Source organism: Aulonocara stuartgranti (genome assembly GCF_965226115.1).
Source record: "Aulonocara stuartgranti genome assembly, chromosome: 15".
NCBI lineage: Eukaryota > Metazoa > Chordata > Actinopteri > Cichliformes > Cichlidae > Aulonocara > Aulonocara stuartgranti.
This window is the reverse complement of record NC_138951.1, coordinates 8,852,843-8,869,991: the sequence shown is the minus strand read 5'-3', so window position 1 is coordinate 8,869,991 and position 17,149 is coordinate 8,852,843. Positions and strand designations below refer to the sequence as shown.

The following is a 17,149-nucleotide window of genomic DNA, read 5'->3' as shown; positions in this document are numbered from 1 at the left end:
CCGTCTGCTCATGGCACTCCGCTTGCAGCTGGAGGCGAGCTGCAGAGATGGGAAACAGCAGGAAATGAGATTAATGCGCAGGTAAAAATTGTTGGATCGCAGTCGGACGCATGAGTTGCCAATTAAATTGTTTGAACTCGCAGATTAGATTGTTGTTGCCAGGTGGGAGTAGATCTGCAGTGGAGGGAAAGCAGGGGAAAATGTGCCGCGTCTGTTGCGCCACCGGTGCGCTTTCTGGGGACGGAGCGAGCGACGGCGACGCGCTGACACCCCGCTTTTAGATGGCTCCAACATTTGGGGTGCAAAACAGGTGTCAGGGAAGTGTCGTCACGAACCCCGGAAGCCGGAGGAGGTGGGAACATCAGAGGGAAAGATGGCAGCGAAATCCGATGGTCGCGGGGTCGTCACCGGTTTCGCCCAGCTGCACAATCTGGACGAGGTGGTGGGGACGGGAGAGGACGACACTCGGGACGGCAGCTCATTCCACATCTGTCACTGCTGCAACACCTCGTCGTGCTACTGGGGCTGCCGGAGCGCCTGCCTGCATTACCTCCGGGGGAAGGGGAAGGGAAGAGATGCAGCGCGACCACCGCAGGAGGAACGCCTCTGGCTGGACTGCCTGTGGATCATCCTGGCACTGCTGGTGTTCTTCTGGGACGTGGGGACCGATTTGTGGCTGGCCGTCGACTATTATCACAAACAGGACTTCCTGTGGTCAGGCCTGACCCTGTTCTTCGTGCTGGTGCCCTCGGTTCTGGTTCAGATCCTGAGCTTCAGGTGGTTTGTCCAGGATTACACGGGGGGAGGACTGGGCTCCGTGGAGGGGCTGAGTAGTCGTAGAGCTACAGCCAGTTTGCAAAGAGACAGGTGCTGCCGCCTCTCCGTCTGGGTCTGGCAGACCCTTATACACATCTTTCAGATGGGACAAGTGTGGAGGTAAGACAAACTTTTAAGTTTGGGCCTCAAAAGAATCGGTTAAGCTCCTAAAAGCGCAGTGTTTCCAGCTCCTCTCCTCTATCCACTCAGCCAGCCTTCTAACCTCTTCTTGACTGTCACCTGGTATAACCCGATCTTGTGTACATGGCTGGGGTAAAAAAAAAACAAAAAACATCAGCACCACTGTGATGCCGTTACGCTCGGCTCTCAGCCTCATTGTGGCTCACATGTATGCATTTACATTTTAGCTTATTTCGACATTCAGTCACACCACGCGCGTTTTAGTTGCGCAAATGTGTCCACATCTGCACAGAAATCGCACCGCTGTGCGTGCACCACAGTGCGCCATTGCGCTTTTGTGGGGAGGGAAGAGAGCTATTTGCTCAGACGGAGCAGGTAGTAACCTAAAGCTCGTGTGTGTGTGTGTGTGTGTGTGTGTGTGTGTGTGTGTGTGTGTGTCGCTCACATCACAGTGCACAGTCGCCTCAATGCACCCGCTTTCCCCTCCCCGCATCAGATACTCCAACCAGAGGCCAGACGAGCATCTGTTTTCACGGCTCGCAAAAACTACATCTTCCCCCCACAGACATGATGTCATCGATTCCTCTGCGACGCTCGACAGATTTTGGTCACCAAAATCCGCTTTTTTTGGCCATGCAAATTGATGAGCCGGGGGGACTACGGAGATGCTTAAATGTGTAGATCTCAGCGCGCAATCTGTGACATCTAGAGTCTATAGTAGTAAATGTGACACCGGTGCGCATAGCTCTCCTACTATATGTGGGCTGTTTAGTCGGAGCTTCTGGCCGACGAGTTGTTGTTGTTTTTTTTTTTTTTGGTGCAGACAGACGCAGTGGCTGGCATTTAATGGGGGTAAAAGTAACGCATGACGGCTGCCCAGAGAGAAGTGGGGAAAATGTAAAGCAGTACACCGTGGGAACCGGCGGAAGGGTCCACCTCATTCTTTTACGGTGTTTGTGTTTGAGAGCAGCCTTTTTGCTCCTCATCGGACAAATGGATTTTTTTCCTAAGCCGTGACTTAGTGTGATGCACAGTAACATCTGTGCTACGGGCTAAATTACTCACACGCGTAAGAGTAAAATGTGAACTAAAACTCACTGACCTTTATGGAAAAAATGGCACGGGCAATTAAATTAGATATCTTCTCGTGCCATTTTTCCAATTTTGAGCCTTGCAGTTTAGTGTAAAGAAAAAAAGCCCAATGTCCTTTTTATGTTCTTGAAAAAAAAACAAAAAACAAAAAAAAAAACAACCTCACTACTGCACTAAAGTTAAATTTAGTGCTTGCTGGTGGGTCTCCAGTAGTTTTCCCCCATCCAACCCGTTTTGAGGTACACCTATAGGCTGTTAGACTGATTAGCTGCAGTTGCATTGGCTCATGTTTATTTACTCTAGTGTGATTCGATTGATTATTTTTGCTCATGTCTGTAGTGGGTTGAGGGCATGGAGAGTGCTGTTAGCAGGCACCCAGTCAAAGACACTGCTTGTGTTGATGGTGAAAGTGGTTGGTCATATGCATCCTAAGTAAAAATGTACAAAAATGGAGAGAACCCTAATTTGCCTAACCTCATTGTTGCACACTCTGTTTTAGAGAAATACCAACGAGCATTTGCTGAAACACATTAGATATTTGCTTCTCTTCAGATATTCAGCATGTAAGGAAAAACACTGATGTAAACAATATAATTGATTATGGCTGTATTAATTACACCAGGGTCCTGGTAGACATGCTGGCTCAGTGGCTTGGCTTACAGAGATTTGTAAATGGAAGTGAGCCATCAGTAGTGTTATTAGTCTGATATGACTGTGTGCATCTTTGTTTAGGTGCCTACGAACTCCAGTAAACCCATTATATAACAGCAGCTGGAAAATAGGTATTTTATCCTGTTCTATTGCCATATTTAAATGAGCTCAGTGCCACACTTGAACTATTTTAAAAAATCTTTTTAAATATATCAACTTCCACATGCAGCTGGCTTGCTTAGCTAAGCTCAAAGATGGAAATGGGGGACCCCAGCCTGACTCTTCCTGTATAATCTCCTCTGGTTGCCTGGTAACTGTTCCCCTGATCCCAGCTGCATAACCGTAAAATAGCAAAGTTAAGTTTATACCAAACAACTTCAACTTTGCATGAACATGAAAAGTAAGAATTTGCACAAGAGAAATCCAAGATGGTTAAAGTACAACAACAGACCGGAGTGATTAAACGTTGCTTATGAGGAACTCAAGGAAACATAATGTGTTGTTGTGTATGTTGTGACAGCACAAAACCTGGGGGCAGGGGATCATTGTCAGGCCACTTTCTCCCTTTGGACATGATCCGCCTGGCTGCTGGTTTGGAGTGGAGGGTCAGAAGCTGCTCTTGTCAGCTTAGTGAGAGTTCATAACCTGAGCCCCACAGGGATAACAGTTGATATGGAGATTATTAGACGCTGCAAGATGCCACCCTGCCAATAAGCAGCATATGTTGTCATACTGCGCTGCATCATGTGGCGTGCGTATATATTAAACTGTTCTCTACCTAGTTCACTTTGTTGCATTTCATCAGCTGTGTCTAAACTTTGAGAAGCATGTCTTTTGTTTCTTTTATGGGTGATGTTGTTGTTTTTTCATGACTGGATTTCAAATGACCAATAATGGCCATTCTCAGGCAAGCTGCTGCAGTATCAGTTTGTGAAATGTTTTGCCATCATTAATACGAGGAAACAACCTGAAGTGCTGACAGGAGTCAAAAACGCTGCTTCATCATGTCTCATTACTGAGTTCTACTTTCAATTCTACATTCAATTAGCTCCTTTCTTTCCCCCCTCTCCTTCTTTGTGTACCTGAGGACTGAGCCGATGACAGAATCGCCGAGCTTGTTTTGCAGTTATCTGCTTGTTAATTGTTGACAGAGTGGGGAGGATTCCTCTCCCATCTGTAATCCCACTATGACACCGGCTGTCCGTAGCTCTTTCATGTCCTCTCTCCCCGTGAGTCGCCAGCACCGCTGATGGTGTCTCCTTGAGCTTTAGAGATTCTCCTCACATACGCTTAGCGGATCGCACATACACAGCGGTCTCCTGGCAGCACGATGAACAGCTTAATCAGTGTAAGCCCAAATTAGTGCCTGGCTGAAAGAGAACTGCATCCATCCGCACCTCATTGCAGGAATCCATACAGAAATTTCAGAGGGTTTCAGGAGGTTGGGAATTCCCCGCAGAACTGGGGCGGGGCATAGTCTACCCCTTCTCTTTTTTAATTCTAATAGCTGTGTAAAAGTGGCAAGCTCCTGTGCTGTTCCGCCAAAGTGAGCAACACTTGTGCAGCAGCGATTGCTAACCACTAAAAAGTGAACGCATTAACATCACATTGCTTCTTCAGCCACAGATACTGGTATTTGGCAAAACATTTTTAAAGATTGTTCTAACACGACTGAAGCGTTTATTGGTTTAAACAAGCAATCCAGATGTTAGGCAAAACATTCGGTTTACATGTCCCTACACATCTGTCTTCTGTCTTGTGTGGTTGTTGGCTGAAGGTGAAAGTGTGCATCACAGGTTAAAGAAGTGGAAGTCGTGGGCATATTTAAGAGGTTGGAACCATCCAGTATTGTCGTTTTTTAAACCAACCTTAACAATTAAGGTCAGAATATTTCACATTCTTCTGCATTAACTTTGGCCATTCTTGTTTTGTTTTGTTTTTTTAAGCTGTTTCTCGTCAGCTCCCCGACTAAGGGCACATTAAGAAAATATGCATCAGAGCAACAAGTGGCTAGTCTGAGACATCCATTCCCATTCAGCGTTTTAAACATTGTAAATGGTAAATGGTAAATGGCCTGTATTTGTATAGCGCTTTTCTAGTCTCTAAGGACCCCAAAGCGCTTTACACAACCTGTCATCCACCCATTCACACACACATTCACACACTGGTGATGGCAAGCTACATTGTAGCCACAGCCACCCTGGGGCGCACTGACAGAGGCGAGGCTGCCGAACACTGGCGCCACCGGGCCCTCTGACCACCACCAGTAGGCAACGGGTGAAGTGTCTTGCCCAAGGACACAACGACCGAGACTGTCCGAGCCGGGGCTCGAACCAGCAACCTTCCGATTACAAGTAGAGATGGCACGATACCACTTTTTTATGTCCGATACCGATACCGATATCATAAATTTGGATATCTGCCGATACCGATATGAATCCGATATAGTGTTTTTTAATCAACAAAACTGTTTTTTAAAATATCTTGCTGCATTTTGCAAGTCTGCAAGTTCATACTCAAGTTTAAAACAACAACTACACTAAAGCTATTCTGTTATACCTGTATACAAAAAAAATATTTCATAGTTCAGCAATACTGATCAATCTAATAAACTTAGACCTACACCATCCTCCCTATTCTGGTATTTTAAAGAGTACTTAGCGTAAATATTAAGCAACCTAACTAATAGGGTTCCAACTCCCAGCAACAACAAAAATAAATAAATAAAAAATAGGGAACCACCCCTCACGCTCCACCTCATGATGCTTAATCAACGTAATCAACCTTAATTTGATGCAGTGTGAAAAAAAATGCACAGAAATCAATTATTTTTCAAGAAATATTAAATAGATTCAACATCTTTCTTCAACAAAATTGCAGACTGCACAGATGGTACCTTCCCAAAGGAAAATGTACTATAGCTTACTAGGGTATATATATTAGACTTAATAGTCACTATATACAGTAATTGACTTCTATTCATTTTACATCAAATTAAAACTTTGGGTGTCAGATAATTATTTATTAAAAGCTAGACATTTTAAATGAGAATAAGAAAGAAAAGTATGTCTTTGTGCCCCCTTTTCCCAGTTAATGCCCTATCGGCCCCCCTGGCTAAACTTTGCTAGATCCGCCCCTGCACAGTTACCAGCCGTCAGCTACGTAGAAAAAGATCCTGGTGTAGAAAGTAATATTAAATAAATTCTAACAACAGCTTATCAAGCTTAAACGTGCTGCTGTTGTTCAGCCGCTGGTTTGCTCTTTCTGGCGCAAAGTGGGCCAAAAACAAACAAGAGAGACTCACAACAGAAAAGCCGATCAGCTGATCATTAGCAGTTTCACGATTGAAGTAGCAGCCGGAGAGCGAGAGGCAGTCGCTCGTTAAGCTTAACGTGGGAATGCTTTACAAACATTCAGAGATGGACTTACACACTTGCTTTACTTCTCTCGGGGATAACTTTGTCGGAGATGAAATGCCAGGTTGCTAGCGAAGCTCCAAATGCTATCCAGACCACCGACAGGTCCCGCATGCCACAGCTGCTCTATCACGTGATGCATACTGCTCCGACGTTCTGAGGCGAGTTACGGCGTGTTGCAAGTTTTGTGAGGTGCTTTCGTGATATTTAATGGATCGGATTACATTTTTTATTTTTCTCCGATATCCGATCCAGTAATTTAGGTCAGTATCGGACCGATACCGATACGTAATATCGGATCGGTCCATCTCTAATTACAAGGCGAACTCCCAACTCTTGAGCCACGAGTCTCGTTCAGCCCTGGATAAAAGACTGTACGTGGTATATTATGAATGACTATTAAAAGTTTCATGTTGGTGCTTTTATAAGTCCAGTAGGTGGGTTGTTTGAAAAAACAAAATCCTTCTGGAAGGGGTTGTTTTTCTTTTAAAGGTTTTGGTGATCACAACTGGCATTTGAGAAGTAATCTGAAAGATGGTGATAATTTGTCAGAATATAAGAAAAAGGCTGGGGAGCTGTGCCTCTGTGAAACGACTGCTCTGCTGGTGTCAGTGCTGAAATTCTACCTCGAGCACCAAGAAAGTTTCAGCGCCTCATCTTGGTATTTTTAACCTTATGAGGTCCTGGTTTCAGATTACACTCAGTGAATATTAAAGGGTGCTTGTATATGGGACTGTGTATTGATTTTTTCCTGTCTCCCAGGCATATGCAGCTCTGTTTTTTCACAGTGTTGTAACCACAGTGATGAAGGGGTCATCTGGGAACTGCGTACCGTGTTTGGATATGATCAAATTTGCTTATCTTATTTTGTATTTGGTGCACATTTTGAGTCCTTCCTCTCGCACACTTTAAACCTTCACTCGGTTCTTGACAGTTTGTCAGCACACAAGGGAAAACTTTGAAAGTATTATGAGTTTATGTATATTTTTCATTTTGCCATGTCCATCTGAATCAATAGAGTAGGCTGAAAGGTTTCAATCTGGTTAGCGAGAAAGTAGTATTTTAAATATGGTGTCTAAGATCATCGCTGTGTGTGGGATGTATTACTGCTTTTTTTTCTACTCTTATAAATTTTCTTTCCAACTCAGTGCAAGAAAATGAAAAAAAAAAACACATCTACAGTGTATATGGAGAATTGCCAGTGAGATTGCTACTCAGACCGGTTAACATATAGCGTCACTCAAATCCTACGATCATCTTGGTTTTTAAGGAATTCTCCAGCTGAACAGAAGCCAACAGCGTGGGGATCCCCCCCCCCTCCCCCTCCACCAATTCCTCACACCCCCTTACTGCAGCAAGCAATGTTTAAACACTGCAAAATCTGGTTGGTTGGATTATGCTTTAATCCAAAAAACAAGAACGGGCTTACCACCAAGCAACACGAAGGAATCGCCTCATGGTCAATGTCTGCCTGTGTTTCAGAGCCTGGTAAATATTAATACAGTCTGCGAAGGAGTCAACAAAAGCCTCCCTTGGCTGGCTGGGCTGCTTGTAGTTGCCAAAAAAGGTTTGTAGACGCAGTGAAGCAAGACACTGAGATGATTCAATGCAACCAGCTGCCATGTCAATGCAAAAAAAACACAAGAAAGACAAAAAAAAAAAAAAAAACAGCCGAGAGGGTGAAAGAAGGGAACGATGAAGGCTTGGATGGATTGGTGATTGGCAATTACATATTGAGAGTTTAAAGCGGTGAAAGATGGGAACATCTTGTTCCCTCCGCCGTGGAGGCACTGGAGTATTTTTGGAATGAAGGGAAGGAGCAATCGATGCCTGGGGTCTTATTGGACTGCTTATTCTCTTTGCTGGTAGCAAAGACAGGGAATCTCCTTTAAAATAAGATATATAAAACATATTATGTATTTATATTTACATGCTAAAGATATCAAAATACATCAGCTAGCAAACCTCTTTTTTTAAAATCAGGTGCACATCTACCTCTGTTGTGTGTTATTTACAGGCAGCACATTACATTCCAATTGGTGGATCACATCAGTGTAACGCTGCTCATTTTCTCATTAGCAGTGATAACAGGGAACAAACCTTTAAAGCCAGCTCTCCAAGACAGCCCCCAATTATGTGACAGAGGAGCCCATCAAAATACAAGAAAAGCCGGCTTTCTTGGGAATGCGCCGCAGCCGGGGGTAAAGAGACAGAAAGCCATAAATGGCAGAGAAATATTTGCCTTAGTCATTTGAGAAGCGGAGATGAGGGGGAGAGAGCTGAAAAAGAGAACTCAATTGCTGTTTTGGTTCCATTTCTTCATGACTTTGGTTGAGGCTGGAGCATTGCTGGAAAACGTTTCATTCAGTGGGTATTCAAATCCAGATGTTTCACCTCTTAATAAACAGATGGGTGATTAAACTGGGTCTTGTAAAAGACTCAACAAGCTTTAGCGGAGGGTTTTGACAACACATGGGTACGTAAGGGTAACCCTGTAAATAAATGAGTAGCTAACATGTTGGTTCATTCCAGTCTTGTTTCTACAGGCGGTAACGCCAGCTGTTACTGTAGAAGGCTCTTAAGTTCAGTGCAGGGCAAATGAATACGGATAAAAAGCATGTGATCATGCTTGATTTAACCGCCTCAGGCTGGCCTCCTAAGCAAAACAATATTTTGTCGTAGACGCCTGAAGGCCCTGATGCTAAATTCTTTCTGCCTCTCCACGCTGTTCAACAGACAGAGGCAGGCTCATGACTGAATATCAAGCACACGGGGGGCAGATGGGTTACCAGACAGAGATCTGTATGCGGATCACACAAACACACACACACACACACGCACATACGTGTGTACGTGAACCTCAAGGGAGTAGGGAGAAGCTGTTTTTTTATACACCTCTTTATATGCAGTCTCACGTCACAGCATCTTGCTCTCTTACAGGAACCACACACCTTGAGAATAACACATTTCCAGGTCCTGTTTCGCGCTTTGATCAGAGAGTGGTGAGTCAGCTGGCAGTGAACTCCTCCTGTCCTCCCGTGGCTCTCTCCTTTTGCCTAAAGTCATCTCCTTCACGCTCTTCCTTAGAGAGTACAGTCTGCCTTTTGTTGCTGATTGAGTCAAGCGTGTTTGTGACGCTGGTGACATTTGGAGCATTTTTAATCAGACTACATGACAAATAATGCGGCTTGTCTGTGTTTCAGTTTTGGTGACTGGAGGTGTAGCACCAGATAGCAAGGATTTGTTTCTGTGGGATGGATTCATATACAATCTCTGAAAGCAGGCGTGCTGACCATGTTAAGAACCTAAAGTGTGATTTAAATCACTGCTGGCATTAAAATGAGGATGACATCACAAGGGCTATGTCCATCTTTTATGTACAGTTTATTGGCAGTAATATCAAACGACTCCTTAAACTGTCCAGCTCCTTTTGTTTGTCGTTTTGTTTGTGATTGTTGTACGAAACCGTACATTTATTAATGATTCTAAAGTAAACATGTCTTTAAAAGGCACCAGTGGGCTTGTGAGTGCCTCAAACAGGGTAAAAATGTCCCGAGAACGGGGCTAACATGGGTGTTTTCATTCAAACCCAGCCTTATCTTTACATTTGATTAGACAAATACTCGCCAGATTCAGAGTATTGTTCAATTTGCCTTTGTGTATGCTAACATGTTTACACTCGTCTTTGCTGCTCGCTACAGTTGTAGCTTGCCAGCTTGTGGAAATTGGCTTGTGACGATGTAGGATTTATTGACTCTGAAGTCTCTTGTTTGCTCAGCGTGGCGTGCGGCTGGTTTTATTGGCTGCATCATTTCGGTTCCCGGTCCTCCCTACAACTGTCTGCTAATCCCATTCTCCTCTAAACAAAACCCTAAATCGGCCCTTTTTGCCACTTTCCCCTTTGAAGCCTTCACAACAGCACGTGTGATGTATATTCCCCCATTACCCAACTGCATATTCTACTCAGAGAAAATCATTACGTGGGCCCATGGGCTATCCAGTGTGAGCTGAAATACTCACATACAAAAGCTATTTTTCATCTAGAGTCCCTTGCCTAATAGCTGCATCTCTAATATATATTTATGCCCCTTTTTCTCCTGGAATAGGTGAGGCCCACATTCCCAGATGGACCATTTGAGTTCATCATGTGTCCTCCCCGTATAGTCTCTCTATCCATTAGTGCTTCATAAGCTCTGTCTACCCTAACATATGTTTTTATTTTTATCCCTCTCTCTCACTTACATCTATTAATGTTCTCAGCCTCCTTATAAACCCCATTACTCCCCCCTTCATCTATCCTGGAAGTAGACACCACACAGTCTTATCCTCCCCTGCTGTAGTTAGAAAGATGGGGGCTCTCTACACGGTGTGCAGTGTCCCTTACCACTAGTTAAAGTCATGATGCTGCCTCCCTCCCCTCTATATTTCTCTCTATGTCTGTGCTTCTCTCTCTCTCACTGTTGCCCTCACATAAAGCTGCATTTGACCTCCATTTCTGTCAAGGAAACTGGAGCATCTGGCTCCTGCCCCATTACAACACAGCGCCTCTTCCCTCCCTGCCTTCCTTATCCTGCCATACCACCCATCTTATGCTCCCTGCAGAGCCCATTTTCAGATCTCCCACGTTCCGTTCCTCATTTCCACCCTGACAAAACGTCTCGTTCCTGCAGGAAACTGTTACACCTCGGTTCAAGAGTCCACCTGTGGCGTAATGGCTCTGTTCTCGCAGCTCATGGCATTCCTTTAGATTCACAGCTTTTCACATGGCCACTTATTTATGCTCTGCTGAAAAGACCGCACGCAACAGAGCAAGTCATAGTTCACGTTGTAAAAAAAGGGAGAGCGCACAGTCTTTCATTGTAAAATCTGAAACGTCTTCGAAGGTGCGTTGAATGAGATTTCGATGCTAAGGCAGAAAAACAGGTTTAAAAAGGTTTGCTGGTATTGCAAATCCCACTGAGAATCAACACCCGGCCGTGCAGTGCGTGTGTGTGTGTGTGCGGTGCAGCTTATGGCCACTTTTCAACTCAAGGCAAAATAATGTTAGTTCAGAGAAGCTGCAGGCAGCCCACGAGATCACACCAGCTGACTGTACACAAGCTGTTCAGTGTGAAGTGGAGAAAAACAAGCAACAGGTGAAGGAAGGCAAACATCAAGCCAAACAGAAAGCAGTCTTTCTCTCAGTAATTGAACCGATAAATCGAGTAGAACATATAACATTAGAGTGAATAATAATGCAAAGTATGCAAGTGTTTTGCTGATCGAAATAAAAACTCACTAACAAGTGATTCCAACAGGACGGACGGCATATTCTGCTTCTGCAGGTTGTGTAAGGAGCTGGAAGAATCTGGTTTGATATAAGCAAGAATATTTTCTGCAGGTGGGTAAAAGTTGTTTTATTGCCACTTTAAAGAAGATATTTCAACAGACTCTTACATAACAATGTGAACAAACAGGTTCAAAAGGCTTTTAAAGACTTTACAGCCTGAGCATATATCATCCCAAAGGAGCTCAGGTGACTATGGAGGCCATTTGAGTGCAGTGAACTCACTGTGATGTTCAAGAAACCAGTTTCAGGTGATTTGAGTTTTAGGACATGCTGTGTGCTTCCTGCTGGAAGCAGCCATCAGAAGGTTGGCATGCTGTGGTCAAGGATGGACACCATCAGCAGCAATAATCAGGTAGACCATCGTATTTAAACAATGCGTATTTTGTGCAAAGAGATGCAAAGTTTGTCAAGAAAACATCCCCCACACCATTAAACCACCAACAGCAGCCTGATAGAAGGCAGGACGGAGCCATGATTTCATGTTGTTTACACCGAATTCTGAACCTGCCCTGTGAATATTGCAGCACAAGTCGAGTATCGTCAGACCAGGCAGCATTTTTCCAATCTTTTATTGTTAAATTTTGGTGATCCAGTGTGAATTATAACCTCAGTTTCCTGTTCTTAGCTGACAGCGGCAGTGCCTTGTGTGGTTTTCTCCCCTCTGTAGCCCATCTACTCCAAGGTTCAATTTGTTGTGTGTTCAGAGATGCTCTTCTACATGCCTTGGCTGTAACAAGCACTTATTTGTGTTACTGTTGCCTGTTATTGAAGCAGTGCACCCATTCTCCTAAGACCTCTGGGATTAACAAGGACGTTTTCACCCAGAGAACCACTGCTCGCTGGATATTTTCACTTTTTCATACTATTGTCTGTAAAACCCAGACCCTGGCTGGTTGTGGGGAAAAACCCCAGTATATCAGCAGTTGATCTGATGATTGGTTTGAACTTTTGCGACCATTTCTACAAGCCTCAGTGCACTGAGTTGCATTTGGTTCGCTAATTAGATATTTGCATTAACCACCAGCTGAACAGGTGCATCTAACACATTACAGTATGCTACAGTCGAGGTCTAAGCAGTTAATTTTTCAACAACTATTAGTTTCCACATGAAGTATTCATAAGAGGTGCATAAATGATGACTGGATATTTTACAACATAATAATCCATTCTTAACAGTGTGAAAACCAACACTGAAAAACTATTTATGCACACAAGCACATATACACACACATATTCACTCACACACACTTTGATGCTGTCTGCGCTTTATTCATATCTAGTCTGTGTCTTGAAAGCTGGCTCAGCAGTGTTCAGTGAAGACCACCATTGTTTGAGTGTAATCATGGCCGACGCTCCAGGCGTCAGTTTGATAAACAGACAATCTCTGCTTATAAATAATTGAACAGCCCCGTTAGTTCTCATGCTCTCTCAGTGTCACACTTGCAGTGTTTCACACTCTTCTCTTCTCATTCTCATATTTGCATGGTGATACCCTGCTTAGTGAGTTGTTACACTCACTGAGAAATTGGGAATGTGACGATAGAAAGTCAAAAAGCGCGCACGCACTTTAAAAAACCCCCAAAACAACGTGATGTTGTGTGGAGCGTGCACGCCGTCTCAGCTAGCTATGCCTGGATTTACCCTCTGAGACAGTTTTATCTAGTCTTTTGCTGAGGTACTGTAACACTTCCCTCATTCTGGCTTTCTTGCAAACAGACGCTCATGAAAGCGATCCTTTTCTCCAGATCCCAACAAGGAACCAAAAAAGGGCACATTTCTTTACAGTATGTGTAAACCCACATGCTTGAATTCATCTTGGGCTTTCACGCATGACATTTACTGTAAGAAAAACATCTGTTCTGTCCTACATAATGTTAGTGGCCTGCTCGTATTTAGAACAGCCTGTATTCAGGCCTCTTGCTCAGTAGTCCATCGCTGTCCTTCTTGTGTCCTTCTTTTCTTCTTTATGATTGCGGCTGGATGGATTTTTCCTTTATTCTGGTGGCTGTGGTGAGGCAGAAGAGCTAAATTGGGTTCTTGTGGAGGGCTGAGAGCATCATAGGAGAGAGGTCATCTGCTCAAGAGACCAACAGTGATCAGTTAGATGTCATACATCACCACCACTTCAGGACTAGCAGGGAAGGGGGTTCATTAAAAGTGCATTTCATATGTTGGGACTATTTTCTCTGTTTACCAGTCATTTTTTCTCTCTCTCTCTCTCTCCTCTGACTCTTGCCCCTCCTCATATCCTTCTGTCTTTGTTTCTATTTGTGTCTGCTCTTTGCACTTCCTGCTTCCCCTCCCACTCTTCGCCTTCATCCCTCTGTTTTTCAGCTCTTATCTCATGTCTGTTTGTCCTCAGAGCAAATTACATATTAACAGGAGTCTGAATGCTTTGTGCTCAGCAGGCCATTTAAATGCATTGTGGTCAATATGCCTGGCAGCAAAAGCAGCAATGCCCAAACAAGTTCCTATAGATCGAAACGGTTGCCTTTGCAAAGGTTTTTTAAGAACTGTAGAATATGCAGACTTTTCCCTTTTTCTGCAACAAAAGCAGCAAGACTGACTTTATACTTAAGTCGGCTCTTACTCATATCTAAATCTGTTTGTTTCCAGCTACGTGTGCAAACGTGTGAACAGGGATACATGCATAGGCGGCGTGAATGTTCTTTTGCCTTATGTTTCGATGAGTGTTCAGAAGCACTCGGCTCATCTCATATGGTATAGTGTAAAACATCAGATTATATGCTGCGAAGTTTTGCTCTGCGGCAGCACAACAACACTTCTTATGTCAGATTCAGACCTATATGAAAAAAGAAAACATAAATCCAAAGGTTCTGAGAGAAGAACGACAGAAAGGGAAATACGTAAGACGACAGACATCGCACAAAATAAAAGTTAAGCTATATATGTGCGCACCGGGTTGATTCTTTGCAGTGTTTGTAGTCAAGATGACTGAGCAGTCTGAGCGCTGAATTCAGGTCAATTTCCCCCAGAGACAAGGGTTTCAATGCCACTTCTTAGGAACATACATACACATACACTTGTGTACAGTTTAATATATATATAGTATTATGAACATGGAATTCTAGTATATAAGGAATAATTATATACAGTATGGACATGGATTATGGGCCCAATATGTCAGTGAACATTGCTCCATTTGGTTCTTCCCCTGCAGTGTTTTGAGGATGAAATGGAGTCAGTGAGATATTTTCAGCCGCCGTAACTGAGTGGATTAGTCCACTATTCCTTGAAGGGACATAACAGTGTAAAACTGCCACTGTGACTCCCCTGCCTCTATACGGATTACAGGTTCAGAAGAAACAACAAGAAGCGTGCTATGAACATCTCATATGCAGTATATCCTATACAATACTGTCCAAGAGATTTAGATGGAGACGTTTCAGATGGAACACGTGTGATTGCTCCCAAATGTGTTCATTCAGCACACGAATGCACCCGCAAACATACAGTCACAATCTGAGTGAGTAGCAACAAGAAGAACAGGGAGTTGCACAGCAATTGCTTTGGTTCTGGCCTTGATTTTAACTTTACAGTCATATTTTGCAGAGGAGCCTTGACAAGTCCATCCAAGTGCCCAAAAAATATACCTGCAAAGATTCTTGAAGAATGTGTGCAAGTATTAAAAGGTGTTAGATTCTGATATATTTTGGCATTTGGTTTCTGCTTAATCAGCAGATTACCAAGAATCTGATGTGAGGGCACACAAATGGATGCTTTGTTCATCTCTCTGCAGCTTTGGTGCTTGCAACATGTTTATCTTTTTATTTATATCAAGAAACTTTCATGCAGCACATTTCCACCAAGGTGTTACGTCCTTTCTTGTGTTTGGTGTACAACCAGGTGTAATAAAATCCATCCAAGAAGGAGTTTTAGCAAACTGTCAATTTCTGGATGGCATGAAAATATTACACACCAACCATTTTTTTTCTTTTCTTTTCTTTTTTTTTTTTTTTAGAAATTCAGCAATCCAAGCCATATGGCCAATTTACACATTTTTAACCTTGATGAGCAGTGACGAGCAAACACATTTCCAAATGCTCCACGTCTTTATGGTTGCCATTTTCACCCTGAAAATTGTTAGCAACCCCACTTTCTGTTTGCCTTCCCTCACATTTTGCAGTAAATGGATTTATGCTCTGTGGATTTTTATGTAGAACGCGCCAAGATTAGCAGGACGTTTAATCATGGAGCCTTTTGAAATAAGCTTAACATTTATCCGAGTGCAAGGCTGGGAAAAAAAATAGCATGGGAATTCTTTTTCGTCTGCTCTCAGGAGAAAAGTCCTTGGGAATGGAGAAAAAAAGAAAAAAAAAAATCAAGCAACGCTATCAAATATGTGGGTGTCTTTTTATTGATTTATTCGAGACTATTTTGATGCAGAATTTCTGTGGAAGACTTTGAGGCTTTTCCCACACTATTTTCATCCAAGCGAGAGAAGGTTGCTTATTTGATCATTTATTTTTGTCCACTTTGGCATTTTCCCTCTCACTGCCACAAGAGATTGCTGACTGGGTTTTGTCTTTTTGGGCAAGGCTGAGCTTTCCGCTCCACTCTCTCTCACACACACACAAACTTCCCCAGTGGGCACAAAGCTCTCTTTTGAAGACGAGTCAGTGTAACAAAACATGGAGCAATATAGATAGTAGTAGAGCATTTCAAATATGTTTTCACAGATAATCGCGTTTTCATACCTGATTTTCTCAAACGCTTTACTTGAAAACCTCTCAAAGTGGTGTCTGTGAACCTGTGTGTTACTAAAAACAAAATGCTCTCCTATTATTACCGTAAAACCGTGTCATGTAGAAACTTATTATGATTTATGAACATATTTTTATCTTACTCATGTAGAACAGTGACACAAACAATACTACTTTAAACATAAGTTGTACATTAATTTAGCTCATGATTTAAATTAAATATAGCATTAGCTGTTAGTTATCTATATTTACTATTAATGCAATATTTAGTTACATGTAATTCATTCATCACTTTTAAATTATTAATTTTAAATAACAATTTTCTTGAGCTGGTTCTTTCTGACTGAATAACAAAACATTTTTAATCTTTGCATTTGCAGTTTGGTTTATTAAGATCAAAATCACACATACCTGGAGACTAGCTGGTGCCCCCCTGGTTACCATGGGTCACTAAGGGAAAAATGGTTGGTGGCTGGTCGCTGGCAAATGGACGGTGACATTGGTCATAATTGCACACACAACCTCCTTGCGATTGCTTTGGTCACTATCAGAAAGTGTGAAAAGTACAATGTAAACTGTGAATGGAGACTGTTCTCCTTAAAAGTAAATGTTATACTTACCATCTTGATGGATGCTCAATCATCCAGGTAAGTAAATCTCCAAAACTTGATTCTGTTTATCTGGACGTAGCGTTTTCAGTGGGAGAAACGTTTTGTCACTCATCCAAGTGACTTCTTCAGTCTCAGTGGTTGTTGATCAATGGTCATGAGAATTTGCATAATTATGATTAAGGAATTGACCTCCCAGCCCATTGTTCCTTCAGTGGGCTGGTTTCAGTCATTATGCAAATATACTGTTTATAATATTGAGGAAACCTGCAGTCAGCTGAAACTGAAGAAGTCACCTGGATGAGTGACGAGACGTTTCTCCCACTGAAAACGCTACGTCCAGATGAACAGAATGAACTTTTGGAGAGTTAT

The 17,149-nt window shown here is 42.9% G+C and overlaps 1 protein-coding gene across 1 annotated transcript in view; it reads left to right on the top strand.

The window, feature by feature from the left end:
* The window catches only part of xkr6b (XK, Kell blood group complex subunit-related family, member 6b), a 76,551-nt gene continuing 59,402 nt past the window's right edge, over positions 1 to 17,149 (top strand). The window contains exon 1 of the mRNA XM_082504697.1: positions 1 to 936. Within this exon, the coding sequence (XP_082360823.1) occupies positions 374 to 936 (563 nt within the window). The 5' untranslated portion in view covers positions 1 to 373. The remainder of the gene's footprint in view (positions 937 to 17,149) is intronic.